General features: G+C 38.9%; 2 protein-coding genes across 2 annotated transcripts in view; one reads left to right on the top strand and one right to left on the bottom strand.

Moving 5' to 3' along the window:
- The window catches only part of LOC145776284 (metabotropic glutamate receptor-like), a 36,726-nt gene extending 20,573 nt beyond the window's left edge, over positions 1–16,153 (top strand). Inside the window, exons 13-27 of the mRNA XM_082587687.1 lie at positions 1,950–2,288; positions 2,467–2,644; positions 4,326–4,506; positions 4,862–5,249; positions 7,910–8,053; positions 8,208–8,308; positions 8,651–8,778; positions 9,247–9,379; positions 10,902–11,102; positions 11,384–11,660; positions 12,480–12,562; positions 13,183–13,319; positions 14,114–14,175; positions 14,649–14,744; positions 15,027–16,153. Of these exons, the coding sequence (XP_082443813.1) occupies positions 1,950–2,288; positions 2,467–2,644; positions 4,326–4,506; positions 4,862–5,249; positions 7,910–8,053; positions 8,208–8,308; positions 8,651–8,778; positions 9,247–9,379; positions 10,902–11,102; positions 11,384–11,660; positions 12,480–12,562; positions 13,183–13,319; positions 14,114–14,175; positions 14,649–14,744; positions 15,027–15,100 (2,522 nt within the window). The 3' untranslated portion in view covers positions 15,101–16,153. The remainder of the gene's footprint in view (positions 1–1,949; positions 2,289–2,466; positions 2,645–4,325; positions 4,507–4,861; positions 5,250–7,909; positions 8,054–8,207; positions 8,309–8,650; positions 8,779–9,246; positions 9,380–10,901; positions 11,103–11,383; positions 11,661–12,479; positions 12,563–13,182; positions 13,320–14,113; positions 14,176–14,648; positions 14,745–15,026) is intronic.
- A 403-nt stretch (positions 16,154–16,556) lies between these two features.
- LOC145776283 (kelch-like protein 23) lies at positions 16,557–23,480 on the bottom strand. Its single transcript, XM_082587686.1, has 8 exons — positions 23,394–23,480; positions 22,886–22,955; positions 22,088–22,176; positions 21,341–21,533; positions 20,850–20,993; positions 18,553–18,717; positions 17,954–18,092; positions 16,557–17,174 (listed from the first exon to the last, which is right to left on the bottom strand). The coding sequence occupies exons 2-8, from the start codon at positions 22,953–22,955 to the stop codon at positions 17,057–17,059; spliced, it is 918 nt and encodes a 305-aa protein (XP_082443812.1). The 5' UTR covers positions 23,394–23,480; the 3' UTR covers positions 16,557–17,056.
- Between the last annotated feature and the right edge of the window lie 946 nt (positions 23,481–24,426).

Raw genomic sequence — 24,426 nt, 5'->3', positions numbered from 1 at the left:
TTTTAACTTTGTACAAAGCTTGCACGGTATTAAGACACTGGGATCTTCAATAAATGGTCCACACTGCAACACAAAAATGATGGTTGTTTGTGGTATTCAGGCTTAGGCTACACCTGGTGGTTGAAGATTTGGCGGTGTCGAACCGGCGCCCTTTCGATTGCCGTTTAAGGGCTTTCACCACTCGGCTATGCAGCCGACACAAAAATGATAAGGTACCGGTAGGCTAATGTTTTTTGCATCAGCTACTGCAGTTAGTGAGGCACAGGATGGAAGGAAGGAAAAAAATGATCCAACTTTATGAAAATGTGGATGACTAATATTGGAGTAGTATTTGTGTTACTGAACATTTATTTATTGTGAATTTGAGTTATTCTTTTCAACATTATGTTCAAATGGAATAGGCTAAGCAGGGTTTATTGCTAAGAACCAAGTTATCGTATAGTTGTACACCAAACTGTATTATAAGCAGTAAGCAAGCATAATGATTCTTCTCAGCTGCAGTCTACAACTCGCACAGCAAAAAGTTTAGTTCAAAAGTCAAAACTAACCTCAAGGGCTAGCCTATACACTCATACATCTAGTCAGTTTTAGAAATTTTGGTTAAACACACACTGAACCTTGCTAGCTAGATGCTTTACCATGAAGGCAATTTTGAACAAAAATCTTTGCTGTGAGCCCATATAGGCCTACCAAGCTCTTGTTTTTGTATATATATTAACTACCATACCAGCATAAGCATGTATATTGTATAATTATATATACGATTATACGTGTCGCTATTTGTAGCTTTCTGAGGCTTCTGTGTAATGATTTAAAATGGTGCTGAAAGCACACACAGTTTTTTTTAACCGCTTTACTACATATTTTCTGGACCTGGGTTTTTTTTGCCTCATCTGGGGTTTTTTTAGCACACAATCTAAGTTTATTGGAAATTTGTCGCTGGCATTCCTGTTGTACACGTTAGTATGAGTGATAGTGCAAGGCAACTAGGCTACTTTATATTGGAATATTGCCTAATCAATGAGTATAAAACCTTTCCAATTGAGAAGAGAGTACTGATTTAGATACAATTCAAAGTTGTAGTAGGCCATATTAGGCTAATGCCTGACAGTTCTTAGCCTAAAATCTTGTAGAAGACTAGGCTATAGCTTGTGGCGAAACCAACCTAGCCATTGGTGACTATCAGTACAACAGTTGCAATGGAATGATTATTTTGGTTCAGTTTTAAATCTACAGAGTTTTATTATGGTGTGGAGAGGGATGGAACAGGGGCCAACCACTAGCCTAAGCTTATCATACGGTACCTAACTGCACGTCGAAGCTCAGTGAACTATTTGGATTTTTTTGATTTATTTTGAGGATAAGTTTTAATTTGCTCTTTGAAACAACTTTTGTTTGGCCAACACCTTGATGGTGTGTTGTAATATTGCAGTCAAGTATACCATAACCAAAACAGACCCAGAGCAAGCATTGATTTTTATTGTTTTTCAGATGTACTGTAAACCTATATCATATTGAAGATACAGAAATCTGAAAGTGTACTATTATACCCTTTGGGCAGTTAGCAGTCTATTTACACCTAATAATGTCTGCTTTTGAAACTCGGTCCAAAGCAAAAAAGAAATTAGGTGATGTTGTTTACACTGAAGCAGCTGGCTTTCCAGCAGGAACCCTTCCTGTAGAAAAGGCAGTCCTTGAAAATATGTTGTAGCCTACTTGTTACAGCCTAAGAGAGCAAGTGCAAATGAGAGAAGTAAATTGGATGCTGCTGGTATGATAGCAATGATGTTGCAAGAACATTGGTTGTTCTGCAATTTGTATACAGTTTCCACTATTGCAATTAAACATCGTGTTGTTAAGATTTATGATGAATTTATGTATTTCTTGAGAATAAGAAAATCTCGTCAAAACAATCGGCATCAAAAACGAGTGAATGACTTCAATGACAGGTCCAGTGGTGTTTTTAATATATTTCGTGAAAATAACGTACAAAGAAAAAAAACTTGAAGCTCTCCATGGAGTAACGATGACCAGTATGGAATGGGACTTTCTGAAAGATCAACGCTCAGAACGAAAAATATATTGTGAGGATTACATTGACAAACAGTGGTGTAAAACAATGGAAAGGCGAAAGCAAGATCTTCATGCTCTTGAACGATTGAGGTGCTCCGAAAGAAGAATCACGGAAGAATATAATGAAGGTTTAACTGAATTAAATGAGATGCTTTCAGACTCTGAACAATCTAGTGCTGTTGAGGTCACTTCAGACGACACTCCAACTCAGAGGGGTGCAACATACGGCCCGCGGGCCAGAGCACGGCCCGCGGTACCCATTTACGTGGCCCGTACATTCTTCATCAAGTAGCCCATTATTTTTAAATACTTTTCACTGTTAGATCGGAGGATGTTGTTATTTGTTAACATATTTCCTCATTTCAAGCAAAACTACAACTCTTTCGATCTCAGTTGAGCAAAGCATCCCTGACTCACTTTCCTTGTCTGGAAAGTATAGAAGGGTTCAAGTTCAAGACTGTGAAAAATATGTTGGAATGGTTGAAAAGTTAATTTCGGCATTTGAAGCTCGCTTTGAAGATTTACAAAACACAATGCCGACTTTCAACTTTTTGCTCATCCATTTGACCTGGTTGTGGAGAATATTCCATCTAGCTTTCAATTAGAAATACTAAAATTGCAAGCAAACGTCGATCTCAAACGAGCCTACAATGAAAATGATTTACTTTCTTTTTACAGAAGCTACGTGTGTGGAAATTACACAAATCTAGAAAATCACGCGAGAAAAATGATCTCTCTTTTCGGAAGCACATAGGCCCACTGCTGTGAGCAGTTCTTTTCAAAAATGAAGTTGTTCAAGACAAAATACAGGAATCAGCTTATAGATGAGCACTTGACAAGTCAACTTCGAGTTGCCACTTCTTCTGTCAAAGCATAGTTAATATGGTCAAAGCTGACATTGGCAAGATCTCTGGACAGAGAAGATATCAGACATCTCATTAATCACTCACTCAATGTGTAACTTGATTGTGTGTACTTTTCCATTAAATAAATTGTTCATATAAATTCATGTGTTATTCGATAGACTGGCCCTCAGCATCATTATAATTGTATGTTGTGGCCCATTGCGATAAACAGTTGCACGCCCCTGCTCCAACTGATGATGAAGAGCCTAAGCAAAAGAGGAGGAAAGTAGCTATTAATCATGTGGTTGATGACACTTTGGCAAAGCAATACCAGCATGTTCGACTTACTTTGCGAAATGTTTGCAGTGAATTTTATGAAACCTTGGACAAACTAAAAAGTGTTTATCATAGGCCTACGTCTCAGCTCCAAGCAGAGGCAGCTATCGTGGAAACAGCAAACAAGATGTTTGGAAGAACTTGGAAGTTTCATGGTAGTGACCAGGATCAACTCGATTTGGACACTTTGCCGGACAGACATATTATAAGGAAAACCGGCAAAAGCATCGAAACAATGGTTCTTGATTCCATTGTTCAGGAAATTATGTTTTCTGAGAATAATGCAGCCATTACATAATACATATGCTAATGACGGATCAAAAAAACAAGGAGCTGGTTCTTTCATTGTATACGGAATAATTTAATGAATGGAAAATATAGAGCACTGCCTACCTTGTCCATTGTTTCAGAAAACAGAGCTAATTTGGCAGACTTGAAAATAAATACACTACGGATCCTCTCTGTGGCTAGTGATGTGGAGGCTAAAGATATATATGAAAAGATTGACTTTGTGTTGACTGATCAAACTTCACATAATTTTCAAGTGGACCACACAGAGGCTGAAAAGTTTCAAACAAAAAAACTACCAGATCATGTCTTCTGCAATGTTCATCCAAGCTTGATGTTTAATCGTGAAATAAGTAAGCACTGGGCAAGTTTGGAAAACGCATTGGAAGCGACAAAATTTATGCAAACTTTCTTGTTAATGCAACCTCATCAGCAAGAAGTGTCACTGAACAAGCTCTTAATTGCATAACAAGGCTAATTAATCATGATTTTGATCACAAACCATGGAATAAAGCCAGAGACTTTGACCTTCACATTGTCCCAAGAAAAAATCTATCAGTAAGCCTCAAAGATGAAAGATTTAATCGTTTGACTTTGTCCTGCGCTATTGTATTGTATCATATGGAGGACGTAGCTGATTTTTTTTTTGCGTAAATTTTGTCATGTTTCAAATCAGCTGGCATGCATTGTTAGGTTTTTCTTTGACATCGAATTTTTAGAGGTTATGCTTTGTATTGGAGCTCTTCTGGATTTACATCTGGTTGAACCTTTTTTGTCACTCAGTCTGTCCCAAACTACCACATACTCTAAACTAACACCTGCATTCCATCAACTTTATGAGGATCTGAACAACACAAATCCTGAAAAGCTATTTGATCTTGATAACCCTGCATTCCAATTCGTGTCATCCGATTGTTTTCATGCCACAAAGTACAGCCCAGAAATATGTGCAAGCATTGCACAAGTGACATCCACATACAAAGCACAACTTAAAAGCATGTTACAAGTTCTTCTACCAGCTATCGCTGAAGCATTCCAGAGACAAAAAGGAACATTTTTGGATTCGGAGATCATAACCCAAAGGGAATATATCCTTAGCCCACATGGATGAGGAAAAAGTGCCTAGAGTATCCACAATATTGACTCTGAGAGAAGTGTTGGCTTCATCAACTATGAACTATCTCGCAGAGGGGCCAGAGAACTACCAGCAGCCTCTTCATCACAAGTAAAAAGTAAATCCCAAGATCTAATTGAAAGTATGCCTTCTGGATCTTTCAAAAGTTATACAAAAAAAAAACATCCTTATTCCCGAATTGCAGCTAGAGTGGAGAAAACTTCAAGATAACTTGCAGAAAACGATATCAGAAAACAAAATGTCCGCTAATATTGCACCAGACCAAAGACGCCACAAAGATCTTGCAGCTCTCAAATCTTTAGGTGGACCGTTTACTTCACCAATGGAACTCGACAATTACGCAAATTCAATTCAAGCAGAAAGAACCAAGACAGACAGATTGTACAGGGAAATACGCTACGCCAGGGACACATCGTTATCCATTCCCAAAACTAGCGATATTTTTAAGCTGAAAAAAGGACACAAGAAGCTTCCACTTCACACATACATAACAAACTTGAAACTATACCTTGAAAATATTGTATCAAAGACTGATGTGACAATGGAAGACTTCAGTGAAGCAATCACAACAAGTGTGACTGAATCAAAAAAGTAGTATTTACGTACCACAAACAGTAAAAATTTTAAAAAATTCCAAAACTTTCAACCCCTATGTTCAAGGGGGTAAACGTTATTTTTAGGCGCTAAAAGTAAAATGGTTGGTGTTTTTACATGTTTCTCCATATTTTCAGGGGGTTAGAGCAGAACTTTTGGTCTAAGTCCCCCCCCTAATTTAGGTGAAACAGGCTGTCAAGGGTTTTTAGAGAGTAGCCTAATAACTATATTTGATTTAGACATATATATATTTTTTTAATAAGCGTTGGATTCATCGCAGAATGCGTTGCTCCTCAGCACTTTACAAAACAGACAGTATCAGAGCAGCCATATAGGCCTAGAGGCGCAACTGAGTATAGTATTATCGTTTGCTTAGTTTCTAAGCGCTAAGCAGAAACGAGCTGCAATGTCATTTTAAAAGGTTTTTGGCATGACTCGACAAGGTATTGAGCTTTGATTTACCGACCTAGAGGTAGGAATTCTTATTTCAAGATATATATAACACTGGTCTACACAAAATTTCAGGTTTGGGTTTTGACAACCCATTTTAGCTAATTTTGGGGCGCTGAATCCGAAAATGAACTCAGATTTTCCCTATCACATCACGTTTTTGAGATATGAAATATCCCTAATTTTTGAAAAAAATCAATTTTTGCCCCCCCTCTGTTGTCAAAACAAGGAATTCTGATGCAATAAACACTGTTTTACCTGCAATAATCTAGCTTTAATTAACAAACAAGCATTCTATATTATATTCTCACAAATTTGCGTTGTTTTTATTAAAATTTCATGCCTTGGAATAAAAAATAGGCATGCAAAAGAGCAACCATAATAACATCAAACGCTACATTATGCTGACGAACATGTCGATAGGACAGTGACAAGGTATTTTCTGAATTATAGCCTACAGTTCACACAATATGCACATAGACATTCCAATGGAGTGCAGAAATTCTGAAGACACACACAGAAATAGCAAAGTGCCAAAATAAAGATTGACTCAAAGGGACTTGGGCTGGGCGAGTTCAGAAACAGTCAAAAAAAGAGCTTTCATAAATATGAACTCTTCACTTGTAAGCTTGAAAAGGCTCTTTTGAGGGACTTTCTTTTATGAGCAGCATCTGGAATTTCTCTTTTAAAACTACAACAATAGTCGGCCATCATGACAATCCCACCGACCTTGATAACGTTCCTGCATAATTTTAATATCCTGGTGGAAACGTTCACCCTGTTCTTCACTAACTTTCTCAAGGTTTTCTGGAAACTCATCTGCATGGCTTTTCAAATAGTGAACTTTGATGCTCATCATGCATCCCAAATCTTCAAAACTAAGCAGTAGCTCCCTTAAAAGATCTTTATAATTTTCTGCTTTTCTGTTTCCCAAAAAAATTCTCACAACAGCACCGAAAGCATTCCAAGCTCTAGCCTCAAATGGCAACATTGATTTTACAAAATTTTCATCCTTTAACAATTGCCTGATTTGTGGTCCATTGAAAATCCCAGCTCTTTTTTTCTCTTCACTGAGACCAGGAAAAGCATAACATATATACTTAAAACACTCTCCTTCATGATCCAAAGCTTTTACATATTGTTTCATGAGACCAAATTTGATGTGAAGAGGAGGCAAGAGGATCTTTTTGATATCAACTAACTGATCACGTATGATCTTTTTGTCTCCAGGTGTCAAGGTGAACCTTGGAGGCCACTCTTCTTTGTTCCAGTGCTGATCCTTGGCCCTGTTGTCCCAGTAGCATAGGAAACATGGGTATTTGGTGTAGCCACTTTGTTGCCCCAGCAAAAAGTCCACCATTTTTAAATCTACACAGATGAGCCAACCATGCTCATGGTACTTTAACTTTTCAAGAACGGTTTTGATGTTCTGATACTCTTCTTTCATTGTCACCGAGTGTCCTATCGGAATAGAACCGTACACGTTACCATTGTGAAGTAGAACACACTTCAAACTTCGTTTGGAGCTATCAATGAAAAGTCTCCATTCGTCTGCATCATACTGTGGTCATCCCATTTCTAAAAGAAGCCCTTCTATATTGTTGCAATAAACGAAATTGGCCCCTTGTTTAAAAAGTTGGCTCTTTTTTGGCCCTTTTTGAACGTGCAGTTGGCTCCTTGCCAAATTTACATCCGGTAACCCTGCTGCACAGAGATAGCAGCTGACCCACAGATAACGCCTGAGAAGCCAAGACAGGGAGTTCAAGCCAGCATGGAAAAACTCAACGCTACCAATCTCCACTATGTCCTATTACGATTATTATCATAACAGGAATTTTTTTTATTTTAAAGGAAATCTGAACCAATTTATGAATTTAGTGTAAAAATATCTCTATGTGTGAAAGTTTATAGCTGTCAGAATATAATTATATTTGACATTTTACTGCACTAAAAAGGATAAAAATTGGTCAATTTCATTAATAATGGCAACGATAGAAAGAAAACTTGATGTGATAGAGAAAATCTGAGTTCATTTTCGGATTCAGCGCCCCAAAGTTAGCTAAAATCAGTTGTCAAAACCCAAACCTGAAAAAAAAAGTTGAAATTTGTAGACCAGTGTAATCCCATTCCAAACAGTGCGCATCTTGCCGAAATAAATTTGGCGTCTTTTAATCGACTCTCCGGCGTTTTGCAGCGATCAATGGAGGAATGTTCAAATTTGATGAGAATCTGGATGGACCAGCCGAGTACAACATCAAGCGATTCAACAAAAGCCTTGAAACAACCACAGATCTACGCAAATGGACCGTCAGTGCTGTCTTCGATGATAGTGGTAGGGATGATATCTGATGACATCACAATTAAGCAGCGCGATTTAAGTTCTATTCGTCTGGTGATGAAACGTGGTAGGGTTTGTTGACAACAATGACGTAGCTGAATAAACATGTTTTTACAATTTCGATTTTCGAGTGTTGTAACTTGTTTAGAAATTCAACGGGAAAACTCCTCTCTGCTCATCATTGATGATGTCAAGTCTTTGTGCAGTGAACCGTGCAAAGTCGGTCAAGCGCGCATTGAAAAGGCCTTGGTAAGTAATCGCCACTCCCATCAAAAAAACATACATGAAAAGTAAACAAATCTAATAATATATGACAATAATTTTGCTTGTATGTCAAAAACATTTGCCTTCATACAATAATTGGCCACAAGTTCAGCGCCCACTGGTACAGTTTAAAAATTTCCATCAATTTTTTTTTTTAATTAACAAAATTTGCCATGCAAAGATTTCAATGTTCATTTTGTTTAAAATTTTTACTTGCAAGCGAGGAAGTTCACAAGGTTAACATTAAGAATTCTGCAAAATTTATAATTTTAATTTACTATCAAAAAAACAACAAATTTTCTGGAGTATTTCACATTTTCATCTCAGACTTGCTGCTGGACTTGTCAAACCTGCCTTGATCGTCAATTCGTGAATAACGGAACAAGTTGTGAACTTTGCCCTCCAGGCAGCAGGCCATCAGAAGCGAGGGATGGATGCGTTGATAATGAAATCGGGTAGGACAAGGTGGAAATTGATTCAATAGTCACAGTACGGGCCTATTTGTATTTCAATACGAAAGTTTCATAAAGCAAATAGTTAAAATTTTGCTCATCACTGATTTTAAACCAAAGCTAGATTGATTTATGGGAATATGTATCTTTCGAGAAATCTCTAGCAATTTGGCCCATTTATAAACACTTGATCGGATTAATTTACGTAATTCAAAAAGCAAAGCATATAAATAACAAAATAACAACATATTAAATACAAGCGTTCCGACAAGACTTATCGCTCTCGTCAAGAAATAACGTAACTGATCTTCTGTAAATATAGGGTAACAAAAAACTATCTTTTTTTAGATGAATTAATTTTTTTTCTTCATGAGGGCAAAAAGCCTTGGCGAAAACGTTCGTATTAATAGTTCTCCAGCCCAGCTACTTCAACTAACTTCCTCAGATGTTGATTGCTTCTCTCTCTCACAGCTTCACCCAGTTCGACGATCTTCATAGCGTCGTTTCCATGGTGATCGCTTTGTTCGGTATTGTTCTGACCCTCGTCATCACTTTCGTGTTCTACACGCGGAGGGATACCGCCATTGTGAAAGCATCAGGAAAGGTGTGGGGAATTAGGAATTGGTTTGTTAAAAGGGATTGCACAAGATATTTTTTGAAAACAATTCCTGGAATAATCAAAATATAGACAACCCAAAGTGTGCATACTAAGCTCATGTTCAGCAAACGTTTCTAATACTAAACTGTCTTCATCCTCAGTGCTATTAAATAGCTCGATAGTATCTGCATTTTGGGTTTTTTATTTTTTGGTTAGATTGCCCAGACCTTCCAACCATTCTGCTCCTAAATCCACGATATGTAAATTACTTAGAACACATCTTTGTACAATCCATTGTGTGATTTAGCGATGCTCTGTTGAAGCTTTAACTACGTTAAACCTACATCACTTGTAATCGGAATCCTGTAGAAGGCTTATTGTGCCGTGCTTTAAATGTTAGGAGAGATATGAATAATTTTTTTTCCATTTTTTGATGTAACAACTAAATAACATATCAAACTTAAATATAATGTTAGTTTAGTTAATTTAATGTTAGATTCTATTTGAATAAGAACCTACCGATGATCTGTATAGATGAAACAGGCTGTTAAGGATTCAGATAGTAATAACTATATTTGATTTAATTCGCTCTGCTTTGCTTTTTTGCTTAGCATTGAGCATTTTTTTTGTAGTACAGTAGAACTCGGTTAATCCGGATTCGGTTAATCCGGATCTTCGCCTAATCCGGATAAAACTGGAAGTACAAATGATTTGTAATCTTTTTCTTGAGAAACAGCTTCGGATTATCCGGATTATTTAATCCGGATCTTCGCCTATTCCGGACAAAAGTTGCGCTTTCTCTATCGCTTTATCCGGATTTGCCCGACAGTTTTGCTATTTTATGCTAAAACGTAACGTGGCTTATTGCGAGAAATTTCTTATCTATTATTCCGTTAATGTGACGCAATAAATTATTACGGATTTCTTCCTTTCATGAACATTGAACAGTAATCCCTCTTAACGCAAAATTCGTGCGCAAATGCCCAAACTCGTACTGTAACTTGAAAAGATGTCGGTGGAATTTTCGGCGGTATGTCGGTGACGTTTTTCCAATAGAAGACTTTGTTTGAATGTGATTTTTCGTAAGTTTTCCATAGAAACTCGTCTTCCGTAACTGTTTTCAAAAGTTTTGAGTGACTACAGATTATTCCGACACGCTTGTCTGAAGATATAACTTTTGCCGGTGTGTTCTTGCGTTAGACGCAGAGTCTACAAATACATTCGTTTTACATGCATACTGTATTTCAAAAGAATTTTATCGCTAATGTGGTGATCGCGCGTCTCGGAATTGGCAGATGACCACACTAATGCGTTTAATTTCGGTGATTTTTACCGATACTCTTCTATCTAGGTAACGTCAGGCTTGATAAAACCGTCATCGGTTAATCCGGATCTTCGCCTAATCCGGATGGAATCGCCGGTCAAATCGAATCCGGATTAACCGAGTTCTACTGTATTTGTTGTTTTCATTGTTTTAATGTTAGTTTATATAACTTATAATTCACATCATAACTTGACATTTTGACAGGATTTGTGCACATTTGTTTTCATCGGGGCCTTGCTGTGCTTCGCAAATAGTTTTGTTCTGTCCGCCCCTGCAAGCATTGGGACTTGTTTCATGTCTAGGCTCCTCATCTGCCTTGGGCCCACTTTGATGTACGCTGCCCTGATCACTAAGACAATAAGAGTCGTCGTCATATTCAGAACGAAGACGTTCCTTTCCGCACAGGTTTGTTCTTGTTTTTCAGTTTATTCAATTACAATTATATTTTATTGCTGACAAAATTGTCGAAGTGCTTTTGTTTTTTATCGTTGATTGGATGTTATTGTTTCTAAACTACTCCATCTTTTAAATGTCGCGGTCAGTGAGCTGCTCTTGAAGTGAATTGCTCATGTGCACACTCCGAGACCCGAACCATTGTAGCACAAGTTGCTTTTCTTAGTTTAGAGTCGGATGTGTTTTCCAGGTATCCGAGTCGGAAATAAAACGAAATCTTTCCTAAATTTCAGATAAAAAAGTTTACTTTGCCAAAATATCAAATCCTGGTGACTTTTGTCTTTGTGTTTCTACAACTTTGCGTTTTGGCGGCATGGTTGGCCTTCAATTTCCCTAGGACAACCACCATCTACCCCGATTCATCCAGCGCTTTCAGTACATGCGCTGACACGGATGGGCTGGTGGTCCTCGTAGCTCTTGCCTACCCTTTTCTACTCATTATAGCGTGCACTGTGTTGGCAACCATGAACAGATCCGTACCAACCGGTTTCAATGAGACTCAATACATTGGTAAGCACAAGTTTGTTGAGTTGAAATATGGCCTTCTTAACCTACCCGGCTTAACCCAACTTGCCTGGTTAACCCACCTGCTTGCTTAACCCACCTTGCCTGGTTAACCTACCTGCTTGCTTAACCCACCTTGCCTGGTTAACCCACCTGCTTGCTTAACCCACCTGCCTGCTTTACCCACCTGCCTGCTCGACCCACCTGCCTGCTCAACCCACCTGCCTGCTCAACCCACCTGCCTTCTTAACCCACCTGCCTGCTTAACCTACTGCCTGCTCAACCCACCTGCCTTCTTAACCCACCTGCCTGCTTAACCCGCCTGCCTGCTCAACCCACCTGCTGCCTGCTTAACCCACCTTACCCAGAAAACCCAGAGAGCCCAACTTAGAAGCTGGTTCACCAAGTGGTGAAAACTGGACATTAAACCGAGCAACGTAGCGAAAATTTATGTAAATTGAATTCTTGTAATTTAAAATCATTTGAAACAAACTGTAAAGTAAATGCACCAGGCAATGAGTGTGGGTAGGGTAAATTCATTCTCGGAAACTCAACGACAACATCATGAAATTGTTTATTTAGAACTCCAGGTTGAAGTCAGGATAATAATGTAGCCTAAACAATTTTGGTCATAGTAAAGAGCAATGACGCATTGTATCCAATCCTCAATACGAGGAAGGAACATGATGATGAAACAATTTTTGACATTTCTAAATAAAATAATGAAAGATTTGGAAAATAATATTTAGGTTAAACGTTTTATAATCTGACAAAATCAATGCTTTGGATGTAATCACTTTCACGATTGCTTGCTTGTACGTTCAGGATTCACCATGTACGCCACCTGCGTCATATGGTTCGCCTTCCTTCCAATATTTATCACCAGCTCCCAAGACCTTCGCCTCAAGGTAATTGCTTGCAAACAACAACTAAAAGTCTGAAAACTATACTTTTTTGTCTACATCAAGTTTCTGTTTTCTTATTAAAATGGAGTTTATTTGAATAAGTGCCTGGTCATGATCCCCAGTAAAACGATTAAACAGGCTGTAGAGATTTTTAGAAAATAGCAACTGAATTTTAATTCGCTCTGCTTGGCCTTTTGCTTGGCATTGAGCAGTTTTTGTAGTATTTAATAACACATAGGACTGTTGTTTGTTTTGTTTATGTGATTTGTTGCACACAAATCTGCTTTGATAAATGAGACGATGCTTTGTTTCACATTCTGAACAATGTTTATTGTACTTTTTCAGATGAAGCAAATTTGTTGAAAATTTGATCTTTGAATTAACAATAACCCATATCTCCTGTATCCCAGGTTGTGGTTCATTTCTTGAAGGTTGCTTTGGATAGGTGCAACTTGAAAGTAATGAATGTTGCATCAGCATGCTTGGAACTCTTCTTTTAGTCCGTCAATTTAAACTGGCGCTAGGAGGATAGAGGCTAAATGAAAGGGTTTGTTTTATGTTTAAAACCTCTAGGATAAAAATTTAAACACACACAACAGAGTAACGTTTGATTTAATATTCAGGTGGCAACCTTGGCTGTATGTGTGAGCCTCAGCGCCATAACGGTCCTGGCTTGCTTGTTCGGCTACCGATGCTACGTCATAATATTTAAGCCAGAAGAAAACACTCCACGTTCAGTGATGTCACCGGCTGTAACCAGGTGAGTTTAGAGCAGGGGTCGGCAACCTTTTTCCAAACTTTTTCCAAAACCAAACTTTACATGGTCTTGGCGGACCGTTTCTTACTAATACCAGTTTTGATATCAAACTCATGACTTTAAGGCATTGAAGTAATACCTTCGGAATATCGGCTCCGAATTCTTTAACAACATCAAAATCATTGTTTACCATACGCATAGATAGCCTATACTGCCAGCTGAGTGTATCAGTCATGTCTATGCTCTTATCCATACATTACGTAGATCTTCAAGATTTTTTTTTGCTAGATTTTATGCTGTCAGACATCTTTGCTATTCGTCGGGTAACGGTTCTTGCTGAAAGACTGATATTTGATTTTATTTGGACATATAGTTTCAATAACATTCATTACACATTTTTTCGCAAATTCGCCAACAATAAGCTACACAGTCTTGGTCTTTTTGCTACCGTAGTTATTGTGCTGCCATGTAAAAGTATTATTTTCTGATTCATTGGTTTTCCGTTCCTTTGGAAATCAAAACTTTGCTGTTTTAAACTATTTTTGAGTAGACTAAGTTTTTCTTTCCTTGTTTGACCCATTAACTTGGAAAAAATAGTAGGCTTTGTTTTGTGTCATAATGGCGCTTTGTGTTAAATTCCGCAATTGTTTACACAAACACAAACGCTGTAAATCAAAGACGTGGGCTATCAAAATAATTAATGAAAATATACTTGTTCTTCCATTGGCTTATATAGCACTAGATTTATGACTTGGTTGTTCATAAGCAGCTTAGGGATAACTGTTTTTACTTTCCAGCAGAGTAAGCATTTCTCAGATCGGGAGGCCGTCTGATACGAACAACGACCAATCACAATCAGGTACGTAACAATGGTTGCCACGAGCAACTGTTGTCTACGGCCACCAGTGGCCAGAGTTTATGAATGTATATGCTTCCTCTTGCTCTTGCTCTTCTTCTTCGCCACTCCAGGGGTCGAAGGGCTCTTCCTTTTACCACCCTTGGGCAGTGGTAGCGACGTGATCTAGATGTTTGGGCAGGTGTGGAGGAACCATTGAATTGAGTCGTCATCAATTTTCACTTTCATTTTATTTCTGACCATCAAGTACATGACAGGGAGATGAAGAGAACCCACATCATGTTGCTACATTGAAGCCTGCAGCGACGTAGGTACCTAAACATAGCCTGAATAGTGAATATACTTGAATAGCAGACGAGTGTTGTCGTCACTGGAGTGTGATCGCTCGTGCGGACTGAACACGCCAGGAAATAGTTATGATGTCCAAAGATAAATCTTTCTACTAAGGTTGTCTAAACATTTAAACAACGTTGCAGAGGCCACATTCACACCGCAACTTACTTCAAAATGTGGAGCGCTGGAGTTGAACAAAAATGGGAAGAAAATAAAATTTTTGAAGCCCTTCGATTCAGGTAAGTTTGTCATAGCCATCCAACATCGCGTCTATATCCCGATGCGTTGATGATTGACAGCCATGTGTGACGTCATAATAACCTTGATAGTTGATTGTCAACGCATCGGAACTAACCTTCGTAGAGAATTGAACACTCAGCCTCGCGATCAGTGCTTGGTCTGTTCCAGATCTTTCATTTTTTGCTATGATACAAAGAATTAATTCCAGTGCGATTTTCTGCCATTTCGATACTTTTTATGTTTCAAGAATTAGGTTTTTCATCAAAATTTTTGCATTTTAGAAATCGAGAGAAGCATTCCTCAAGAAAAACAGTCACAAGGTGACGCTAAAGATGTTTACAAAAAAGGGACCTGATAACCGAGCAAGCATCACTCTAAAAAACCTGAATCTTTTATTTGTGAAGAGCTACTGTACCTACCAATGAAACTGTGATTCTGTTTATGACTAAGTTTTGTTTCTACATTGTGATGGAATGAACCGAATCGTGTTCTTCAAATTATTTTGCGTCGCGAAAGAATTTTTACACCAATCATTTCTCAACGTCTCAGAATAGCTAAGATTTGGGAAACCTCTAGTCTCGTGAAAGTGAACTGACAAAAAAAACTTTTGCCATAATTATTGCCTTGTGTTCTCGACACTCTGCAGCACTTACTACGCGTTTGATTATTGTAACAGAGTATTTCATGACATTGTGTAATCTTGTTGGGAGTATTGTTGTGGACCTAAATGTTATTTCCTTTGCTTTAAAATAGAGGTGGGCATCTTACGCCTCCTGAGCCAGATGAGGCCCACAACGGAAAACATCTGGTACCATGATGAAGTACATTAAATGTACGCACCATTTAGGCCGCCTATGAAGTGCAATAACTGTATGGCAAATAATAATATGATTTATATAATTACTAGTAATAATATACTGTCGGCAAGTGGAAGTTACGATATGATATTTGCATTTGCTTGCGAGTGATTGTTGCCTCGTGTATTGGGGTGGTCGAATTACAGTATTGTCTTTCCCGGCACCAAACCATGCGAAGTCGTTTGGCCGGACTCCATCTCTTTGCTTTGCTGGTTACAAATACAATAACTACCAAACCTTAATACTACCGCACTTAAATCCTTAAATGTTGACTGTGTGCAGTTTCAGTTTGTGGTAGAAATAACATTGTTGAACAGTGTATTATAAATACAATATATACGGACCGGTATACAGTAGTATATTCTTTTCGGCATGTTCTGATGAATGCACAAAGCTCATTCTTCTGCACAGAGAGCTCAACCACCACTTCGCTTGATCTCGTCTTTTTTAAAGATGTTTGTCAAATTGAATGACCGAAACTTGCTGTATTTTTAATGTCCACAACTTTTTATTTTGTTGTCACATTTTTAACTGCGTCTTGAAACTTGTGTGACCTGTTTTATTCCATTTTAAGATATTTTTGTCGATTTTCTTTGCTACCAATTAAAATTTAAAATTGAAAAATGTTGTGGTGCAGAGCAAAGAGTTAGATTTTTTTACTAGTTCAGTGCAACAGAGACTTCGAAAACAAGTGGGGAAGACGCATGAATGATTCTTGACAGTTTGATTTCAATTTGCGTTGAATAAATACAAAAGAAAATGTTTCAATGATGATCTGTTTGACTGGAACCGAAGATCTCTGGTTGAAATCTGGGTTGGCCTGACGTGACAGAATTGAGACTACTAGAAGTTATGTTCCATCTTAATTCTCTATGGATGGCAAAGTGAGATCGCATTAGGTTCCCTTGCCACAAAGCTGCTAGTTTAGGTTTCATACCAAACAATGCAGCGATAGTTAAATTTATTGTTTCAAAACAAGGCAAGCAAATGAAATAAAACAAGCACAAAAGCGGATCAAAAATAAAAAGTTTTGCAGACCTGCTTCTTGTTTCCGTACCAAGGTGCTAAATCCATGATACGTCCCCTAATACCATGAGATAGCATTCACATGAAGTGTTTGCAAAGAATGACTGCTTGAAAGGAGTATCTGTTTGTTTTCAGTCGTTTTGATAACTTTTTAAAAATTAACTTTTAAAATCATTTTTAAAAACGTAGAAGAATTAAACTTTCAGCAAAACAGATTTATGCAGCCACAAATGATTTAAAATCTTTTGAACAGTTCTCGAGCATAGCTAGGCTGATGATTGCAAAGCATCTTCAAACCATAAAAAGTATAAGATTTTATCAATAACAACAACAGCTCTAAATGAAAAAGAACGTAGTCAATGAAGATCCCAGGTAGGCTTTGCAGCGCGCGCTTCCGCGTGTGAGACAATTGAACAAATCCTCCATAATCACTGCTTGAGCCATACCAAGCTGTTGTGTCTGATCCCCTTGAGTTGCCCTATTTGCACCTCCCAAGCTGCTGACCGGCCCTGGGAAGTGTCGTACGTTTCAAGAGGGAGTTCATCGCTGTAAACAATTGAGACAAGATTGTCATCTTCATGGATGCAACTGAAAGTCACTGCGAGTTCATACGAATGGTTGGTTTGGTTGGTTGGTTTTGAATCTTTTCTTAAATCCTCGGACTGACAAAGCCCTTTTTAAAGGGATTGGTTATTCCTGGTAGTTTCGCATACTTGTGGAAGCTCTTGACGCAGGGCCGGTTGCCGAGATTGACAGAGCGAAGTTTCCGATTGTTGAAGTATTGTTGATGGGGAATTATTCCATTCACTAGGTGCCGCTGAATGGAGAGCAGTCCTGAAATGCGTTGCTCAGGCGCACACCCCGAGAGTCGAACCAGCGCCGCTTCATTTTGAAGCTTCTTCATTCACGCGTCACGCGCTAACCAACCGAGTTATCTGGGCGGACTACGCTATCGGTGAATCTACACAGATCTATAAGAACACATCATTCAGCGGCACCTAATGAATGGAATAATTTCTCGGCAACAAGACTTCAACAATCGGAAAACTTCACTCTGCCAATCTCGGTAACCAGCCCTGCGTCAAGAGCCTCTACAAGTATGCGAACAAGTGCCAGGAATAACCAAGGCTTTGTCAGTCCGAGGATAAAGATTCCAAACCAGCCAACCAAACCAAACATGAATTTTGGAGTTAATTGGTTGGAAGAACATTCTCGACTGGGTCTGCGTCAACCTCAAGAATTATGCAAAACTGCCAAGCATGAGCTTGAAAAGAAACTTTCTCAATCCGGGAATGAGTTTTCTAGCAATCAATTAATCAACATACCCTCCCCCAACGTAAATGACGTCACCATCACTACAGGCGGCAAAGCATTGTCTCTTTAGCTTAAGCGGTCGAATCTTCAGCCACTTGTTGGAAGCGATGATGTACTTCTCCACCGTGGTGTGGTCAAGAGGGAAACCACCTGCATAGGGAACCAGCTGGCACGTAAGCAAACAAAATACAGCAAAAATGATTTTGCGACAATACGATCATAATTGATGTTGTTATCGTAGGTCTAGCAGCAGGAGCGGAACTTTTAGGGATTATCTTTAAAACGTTATCTTCCCGTGCATTTCTAGTTGAAACAAAGCTGATCCTCTCTTGTTCTCAAGCTTTTATATACTTTAAATAAAGGACTCCTTTAACTTTCTGTCACTACGTTTTCTCCGCAAACGTTTCTATCAGCGCAAACTTTTGCCCACAGCGCAATCTTTAAGTTTAATCGCTGAATGACTACATTTTGAGAAATATCTAAAGTGACTTAAATTGCGAGTTGTAGCTAAACTTGCAATGGTGAAGAGATGAGATATCGACCTGAAAAGATCTTGTTTGAGTAAATTCCTCAGAGTTGCTGTAGCAACACTGTTTGCAATTAAGCTTACCAATCACGTATATCACTCCTTTTATAGCTGTAGCCGTGGCACTTATTTTCGGGCTCGGCATCCTTCTCACAACCTCCCACCCATGGTGCGTTTTCAACGGGAACTTCTCGCAGGAAGCTTGAGGTACAAGCTTGTGTCCCATTCCACCAAACGCGTATATCCAAGCTGGAACGAATGCTAAATTGTAACACCACACAAAAGCACCACCTGAGGTACTTGGAGCTAATTAGGTCGACTGTCGCTTTATCGCGTTGGACTGGTACTTGGCAGATTGTTGAGAGTGCCTGCACAGAAGGACGTCCCATATATGATGGATAGAGAGCCATATAAAAACACACATTAGAGTGGGGTTGGTTGAATCGGGAGTTGGTTGAATCACGGTCGACTGCGCTGAGACTAAAATCATTGAACCGAATCAGATGACTTGTTTGCTGCAACGCACGAGTTGCGAAGTTGGTGTTTAGTTGGCGTTTTTGAGTACCCCCATATTTTATAGCTGTTTGTAACATTTCAGTGTTGTTTGTATTTTTCGTTTAGTGTTAGTTAGATAGTGTGCAGATGAGAAGGTGGAAGTTATTTTTGTAGCCAGTTAGCTAAGTGTTAAGAAATCAGTAATGACGGCCAAGTTCAAACTCAGTGTAGCCTAAAATAGCGTTTACTCTTATTTTCTGTGATATCTTGGTGGGGTTGGTTGAATCACGTGATTCAACCAACCCCGTTATATTTTCATCTGATGAAATCATTAATCAGAGATAAGGCAAATAATCTGCCAAATGAATCCACTAACCAATGTGATCATGTTCAAACGTCTGTGATGTCACAGAGCATTGGCGTTGCTGATGAGCCACCAGCCTCGAACGAAAGCTCAATTTCTGAGGTGCAAGGTCTGTTGGCCGCCACAAGCGATTAGGAACCTGTCAATACACCTTTAACCTCTCGTTTATGTAGGAAAAGACTCGCATTGACAAGCCCCGGAGTTAATTCAATGCCATACAGCCCTGAAATGGTGCGTGCGTTCCCCAAGGCTCCTGTCAAAACCGGTAAAAGAAATGGAGGAAGAAAACGCCTCAAGTGTGAGATACTGACGGACAAGCCATAAAAAAAGCAATTGAGCATAGGACTGCTTAGAAGCCTCAAAAGAAGAGCAAGATTCAATCACAAGAAAAAGAGGTTCAGCAGCTACTGCAGATGGAAGAGCATGGCTATGCAACCAATGTGGAGAAAATTACAATAACAGTGTTGACAGAGAAGCTTGGGTGAAATGTATCGTAATGGACTCATGAGCTCTGTACAGATGGGCTGTTTATTTGCACAAAATGTGTTAAACTGTTTTGCTTGTTTTTGTGGAATGCTATAAATATTTTGCCATTAAGTTAGTTTGTAGTTATTCGAAATAATGTGTTATGTTATATAACCCAACAAGTAATTCTTTAAAATGATTTTATGACTGATTCAACTAACCCCACCATGTGATTCAACCAACTCCGTTGTCTCAAAAAATGGTACCTTTTTTGAAATCTGCATCAAGTTTAACTGCTTTGTAGTATCTATATGAAACCATTTTCATCTAGTAGAGTGTATGACCAAGTATCACCAGACCAATTTTCACCATGATCTGTAGGTAGCCACTTTAACAAGTAGAAATTCTGCCACCGCAATTGACTAGAATGCAACCGCCAACCAATCAGAACATGTTATAAGAGGCTACCGTCCAATTGTGACCTTTCTAGCACTCAGTCATAGAGTTAATGCTTGTTTTGAACTCTATTTGGTAATTCCAGAAGAAAAAAGGGGCAATAGCAGTGGTGGGAATCGAACCCGGGTCAACGAAATAACTACTTTCTAGCCCTAACCCTAACCCCTAAGCCAACCAGCTGACAGAAAATCCATCACTTGATTTGCTTTGTATCATCATCTTTTCGCTCTTTTTCGCGTAATAGAAAACGTAGCTTATGATTGGTTGGCGGTGCATTCTAGTCAATTGCAGTGGCAGAATTTTTCCTTGTTAAAGTGGCTATCTGATCTGTAGTCTGTGGCGCCCACAAGCGGAATAAAACTTTAAAATGATTCAACCAACCCCACTCTCCCTATTATTATCCCTATCATTAACCGATTAGTTCAGTTCAGTTTGTTTTTATTTCTGACCATCACAACGAAAAAAACAATATATGACAAACATAGCAGAGAGCTAGAAAAAGGTAGAAGCGACAAAACCGCACGTATAACGTGCATGATACCAAAGCAGGACAATCAGTTTAAAATATGGCACGGTCGCAACCCCTTAATTTGAAACTTACATCGGTGTAGCACAAGTGAAAAGCATGCTCTCGGCCGCAGCATGTTGCTTGCCATTAACCACCAGTCCTCTCCGGGCCGCAGAAACTCACCGGAGCACATTGGCAACCCTTTGCTGCCTCTTCCGCCATAAACCACAACCAAACCTGAAAAGTTTTGATTACCAAAGACAATAAGTCAAATATTCTGCCAAACACTGACAATTCTGCGAAGGCACAGGGACATCGGTTCGAACTCACGATAAGCTCGTTGCTTTACTTTGGAAAACATTAATGGCATATTTAACTGAAAACTGTGCGACTAAACTAACTTAACCTTTCAACAGCATCAATATCGTTCTTCTTTTTAACTATAAGAGCAGCATATGACATAGAAAAGGTTTTCCCGGCTCGCAAATTGATTTAACTTTTGCATTTACTGAATCAGTTGACGAATGACTGTTTTGCTGGTTGGGTGAAAGTCTAGAAAAAGTTAGACCTCTATTTCCACTAACCTTTCGTTGCAACTATTCCGTGGAAGACGCGTGGCTCATTCAAGGGGGGTAACCTCTCCCAGTGCGGGGGTTCAAGCAAAAGATTCAACTTGTGGGCATCCTTCACGACGCAACGGCTGCGCGCGCCTCCAGTGACGTAGACAAAGTGTTCTCCATCGAACGCGATGCTGGCGTTGAAGGCACCGGGACAAACCTGGCAACACAGCGACAACTACCGGAGAAGAGTCATTTTTTGAGGTTCAGTTTAAATGGAGATGTTCAAATTACGATAAGATCAGAGATAACATTTATAATAATAATTGACTGGAACAAGATCTATACAATGCGGCACAAGAATGGTTTGCTTTAATAATAATCATGCTTTTATTTGCGCCCATTGCGATAACATACATAACACTGCGATCACAGATGTGATACAACAGACGACAGGAAGCAATGGCAACTATATGTCACTATAGTGACATATAGTCTTCGAGTCAGCTGCTCCCCTTAGTTGGCTTTCCATTAAGTGTCTTTGCCGAGATACAGCCGCGTGCTCTGGAGCGGTGTCGAACCCACGTCCTTTCGAACGTCGCGCAGACGTTCTCACCACTCGGCTACGCAGCCGACTTTGAAGGTTTAAGGGTTGCTATAGGCTAAGTTTTTCATTATCAGTTGACATTCTTAATGGCAAATGGTAGCTTTTGCATAGCCTAATTACAGTAGCTTAATATAATTATTAATATTATCCGGGTATCCAAAACTAACCGGGTAACACGACGCGGGATTTGACGAGTTCAACGAGATTTCGGTCAATTCATTGAACACTGAAAAGTTAACCAGCTTCGAAGTTGTGACTGAAACGGGGAAAAATAATTTTTTCATTGAAAAATATAACAGGTCTTGGCTAATGCAGTGTAATTTACAGCAAATGAATTAAGATTAAAAATAATTGCTCTTCTGGATTAATCAGGACAATTAGCACATAGCAAACACATAACATAAACAAAACACTTGAATCTTAAACAAGCAGAAACTTCACTTTGTCAAACTCGGTGATCGGGCCTGTATCAGTGGTTCAAAGCCTCTGCTCAACAAGTAGACTATGCAAAACTAATGAAGCTCTCAAAGAAGCTTTCTCAGTCCGAGGATGAAATCTCCATATTTAAATGAACCAAATACTGAAAAAAAAACGTCTCAAAATTTGCCAATTTAACATAGAAACAGGTTGAGCAATGCAGTCTAACCAGCCCACTTCCACTTGCTGGTGGGCAGCCATAAGCTTCACCAACAATAAAAATCTCACAGGAGTTGTCAGGGTAAAGCAGATGATGTCTTTACAAAGATGTGTATGATTTAAGTCTTTCAACCTTCAAAGGTTTTGCCGATTTTACGTTGTGGCTTTAACACAACATTATGCAGTAAATTAAATATTCCGTGCAGACATGTTACTGCCAAGCACGTATGGACGAGAGCTACAACGCGACAAGCCGCAAGCATCGTCCTTTTATCTAGGGCCTGAATTTATAGCATCAACAAAAAGTATTGTAGCTTCAAATAGATCACCTGGATCGTTGGCTTCTGACGTAGCTTGGTCGAGTGCGGATTTTTCCCAGTCAATTTCAATGCTGCCCATCTAAACGTAAGTGAACGTAAAAACAACGTAAGTGAACGTATTAGTGAGTAAGGCAATGTCTATAAGTATGACCTATAAATTATATCTGGCGCCTTCTAATTGTTATTAATCTTCTTTCTGTTTTTACCATCACTGCCTAGGTTCAGCAATACTTTTAAAAATTCCTATGAGGCACAGAATAAGAATATGTTACAGTGTGAGACATGCTATCGGAACCGGCAGATCTTAAGTTCGATACCCAGGTTAACCACCCCTATTTCTGGAGCAACACTTTGTATTGAATCCTGTCCCAGGCCATCAGACTTGCCATTTCTGACGCTGAAACAATGTAATACTAATTGTAGCCACGAAAGTTTTATCTATGAGCAGCAGTGTGATGTCACATACAAATTTGTTCTCACAGCTTTTTTAAAATGAAAACTTTAACCAAAATCTTACTTTTCAAAGTGATGATGTCGTTTGGAAGTTTATTAAAACACATAAAAGTCACAAATAAAACTTAAACATAAATCGAATGCAATATCTAAAGCAGATGAAGCATTTGTCAAGCTTATGTCAACATGATGTGTGGGTTTATCCACGATATTTGCAATTGCTTCATCAAGGACATCAACATGGCGGACAAAAGCAACATATTTTATCCGGACACACATCAGTTATTAATTATAGGATTCGTTATCCTCGGACCGGGAAAGCTTCTTTGAGAGCTTAACTCTGGCAGTTTCGCATTCTTGTGGAGTGTAGATGCTTTGAACCATGGACGTAGGCCTGATCACCAAGATTGGTAAAATGAAGGTTTTGATTGTTGTTTGTTAATTATTCCATGTGCGACTGAATCGAAAGATTTTTTTGAAAAGCGTTGCACACCCTGAGAATTGAACCAGTGTTGCTTGATGAGTTGCAATCTTGTGAAGATATATCTCACGTTGGAAGTGCATGTAGTGTAGCAAGTACTGTAAAAGTCGTCCTTGCAAGCAATTCCATTATTAATATTTTACTAACATCTAAAATTTTACAAACTCTGTAGCTCTTCATCTTACCTTAATTCTGTTCGGTTGAAACACTGAAAATTGTTACGTAGGTTTATAAACTACCAAACACGCAGGCTGCTCGAACTAGCTAACTATTCTAGACCGGGGTAAGTTTCATCTACCACAGAGTTCAATTTCCTAGAAGGAGAAAGTTGCACTGTCTAATGCCAGAAATCTGATCTTGAAAAAGCTGATAAAACAAACTTATTTAGAGACAGGCGCTAAGAGTGAAAGTTGAACACCTCTCTCTAAACTGTGTGTGATGTTTGTTTCTTAGAACTGTAATAAGTCTTTTTTTCACCTAAACTCACGCTGTAGATGTACACTGACTATCACCTTGTTCTACCGTCGCTACATTCCAAAGATAATTGGAAACTTATTTAGAAGGGGTCCCACGAATTACCCATAAGCCCCATAAGTACCCATAAGTACCCATAAGC

The sequence above is a fragment of the Aplidium turbinatum genome, chromosome 8 (genome assembly GCF_918807975.1).
Source record: "Aplidium turbinatum chromosome 8, kaAplTurb1.1, whole genome shotgun sequence".
Lineage (NCBI taxonomy): Eukaryota > Metazoa > Chordata > Ascidiacea > Aplousobranchia > Polyclinidae > Aplidium > Aplidium turbinatum.
The sequence above is the reverse complement of the archived record's forward strand: the minus strand, read 5'-3'. Positions and strand labels throughout refer to the sequence as shown.

Bases quoted from the DNA above. Each gene is read 5' to 3' on its own strand.
- LOC145776283 (XM_082587686.1), bottom strand. From the start codon at position 22,955: ATGGGCAGCATTGAAATTGACTGGGAAAAATCCGCACTCGACCAAGCT. The intron at 20,994-21,340 runs GTTAGTGGAAAT...AAAACTTTTCAG, and splicing joins CGGAATAGTTGCAACGAAAG to GTTTGGTTGTGGTTTATGGC. The intron at 18,093-18,552 runs GTAAGCTTAATT...TTCCCTATGCAG, and splicing joins AGGAGTGATATACGTGATTG to GTGGTTTCCCTCTTGACCAC.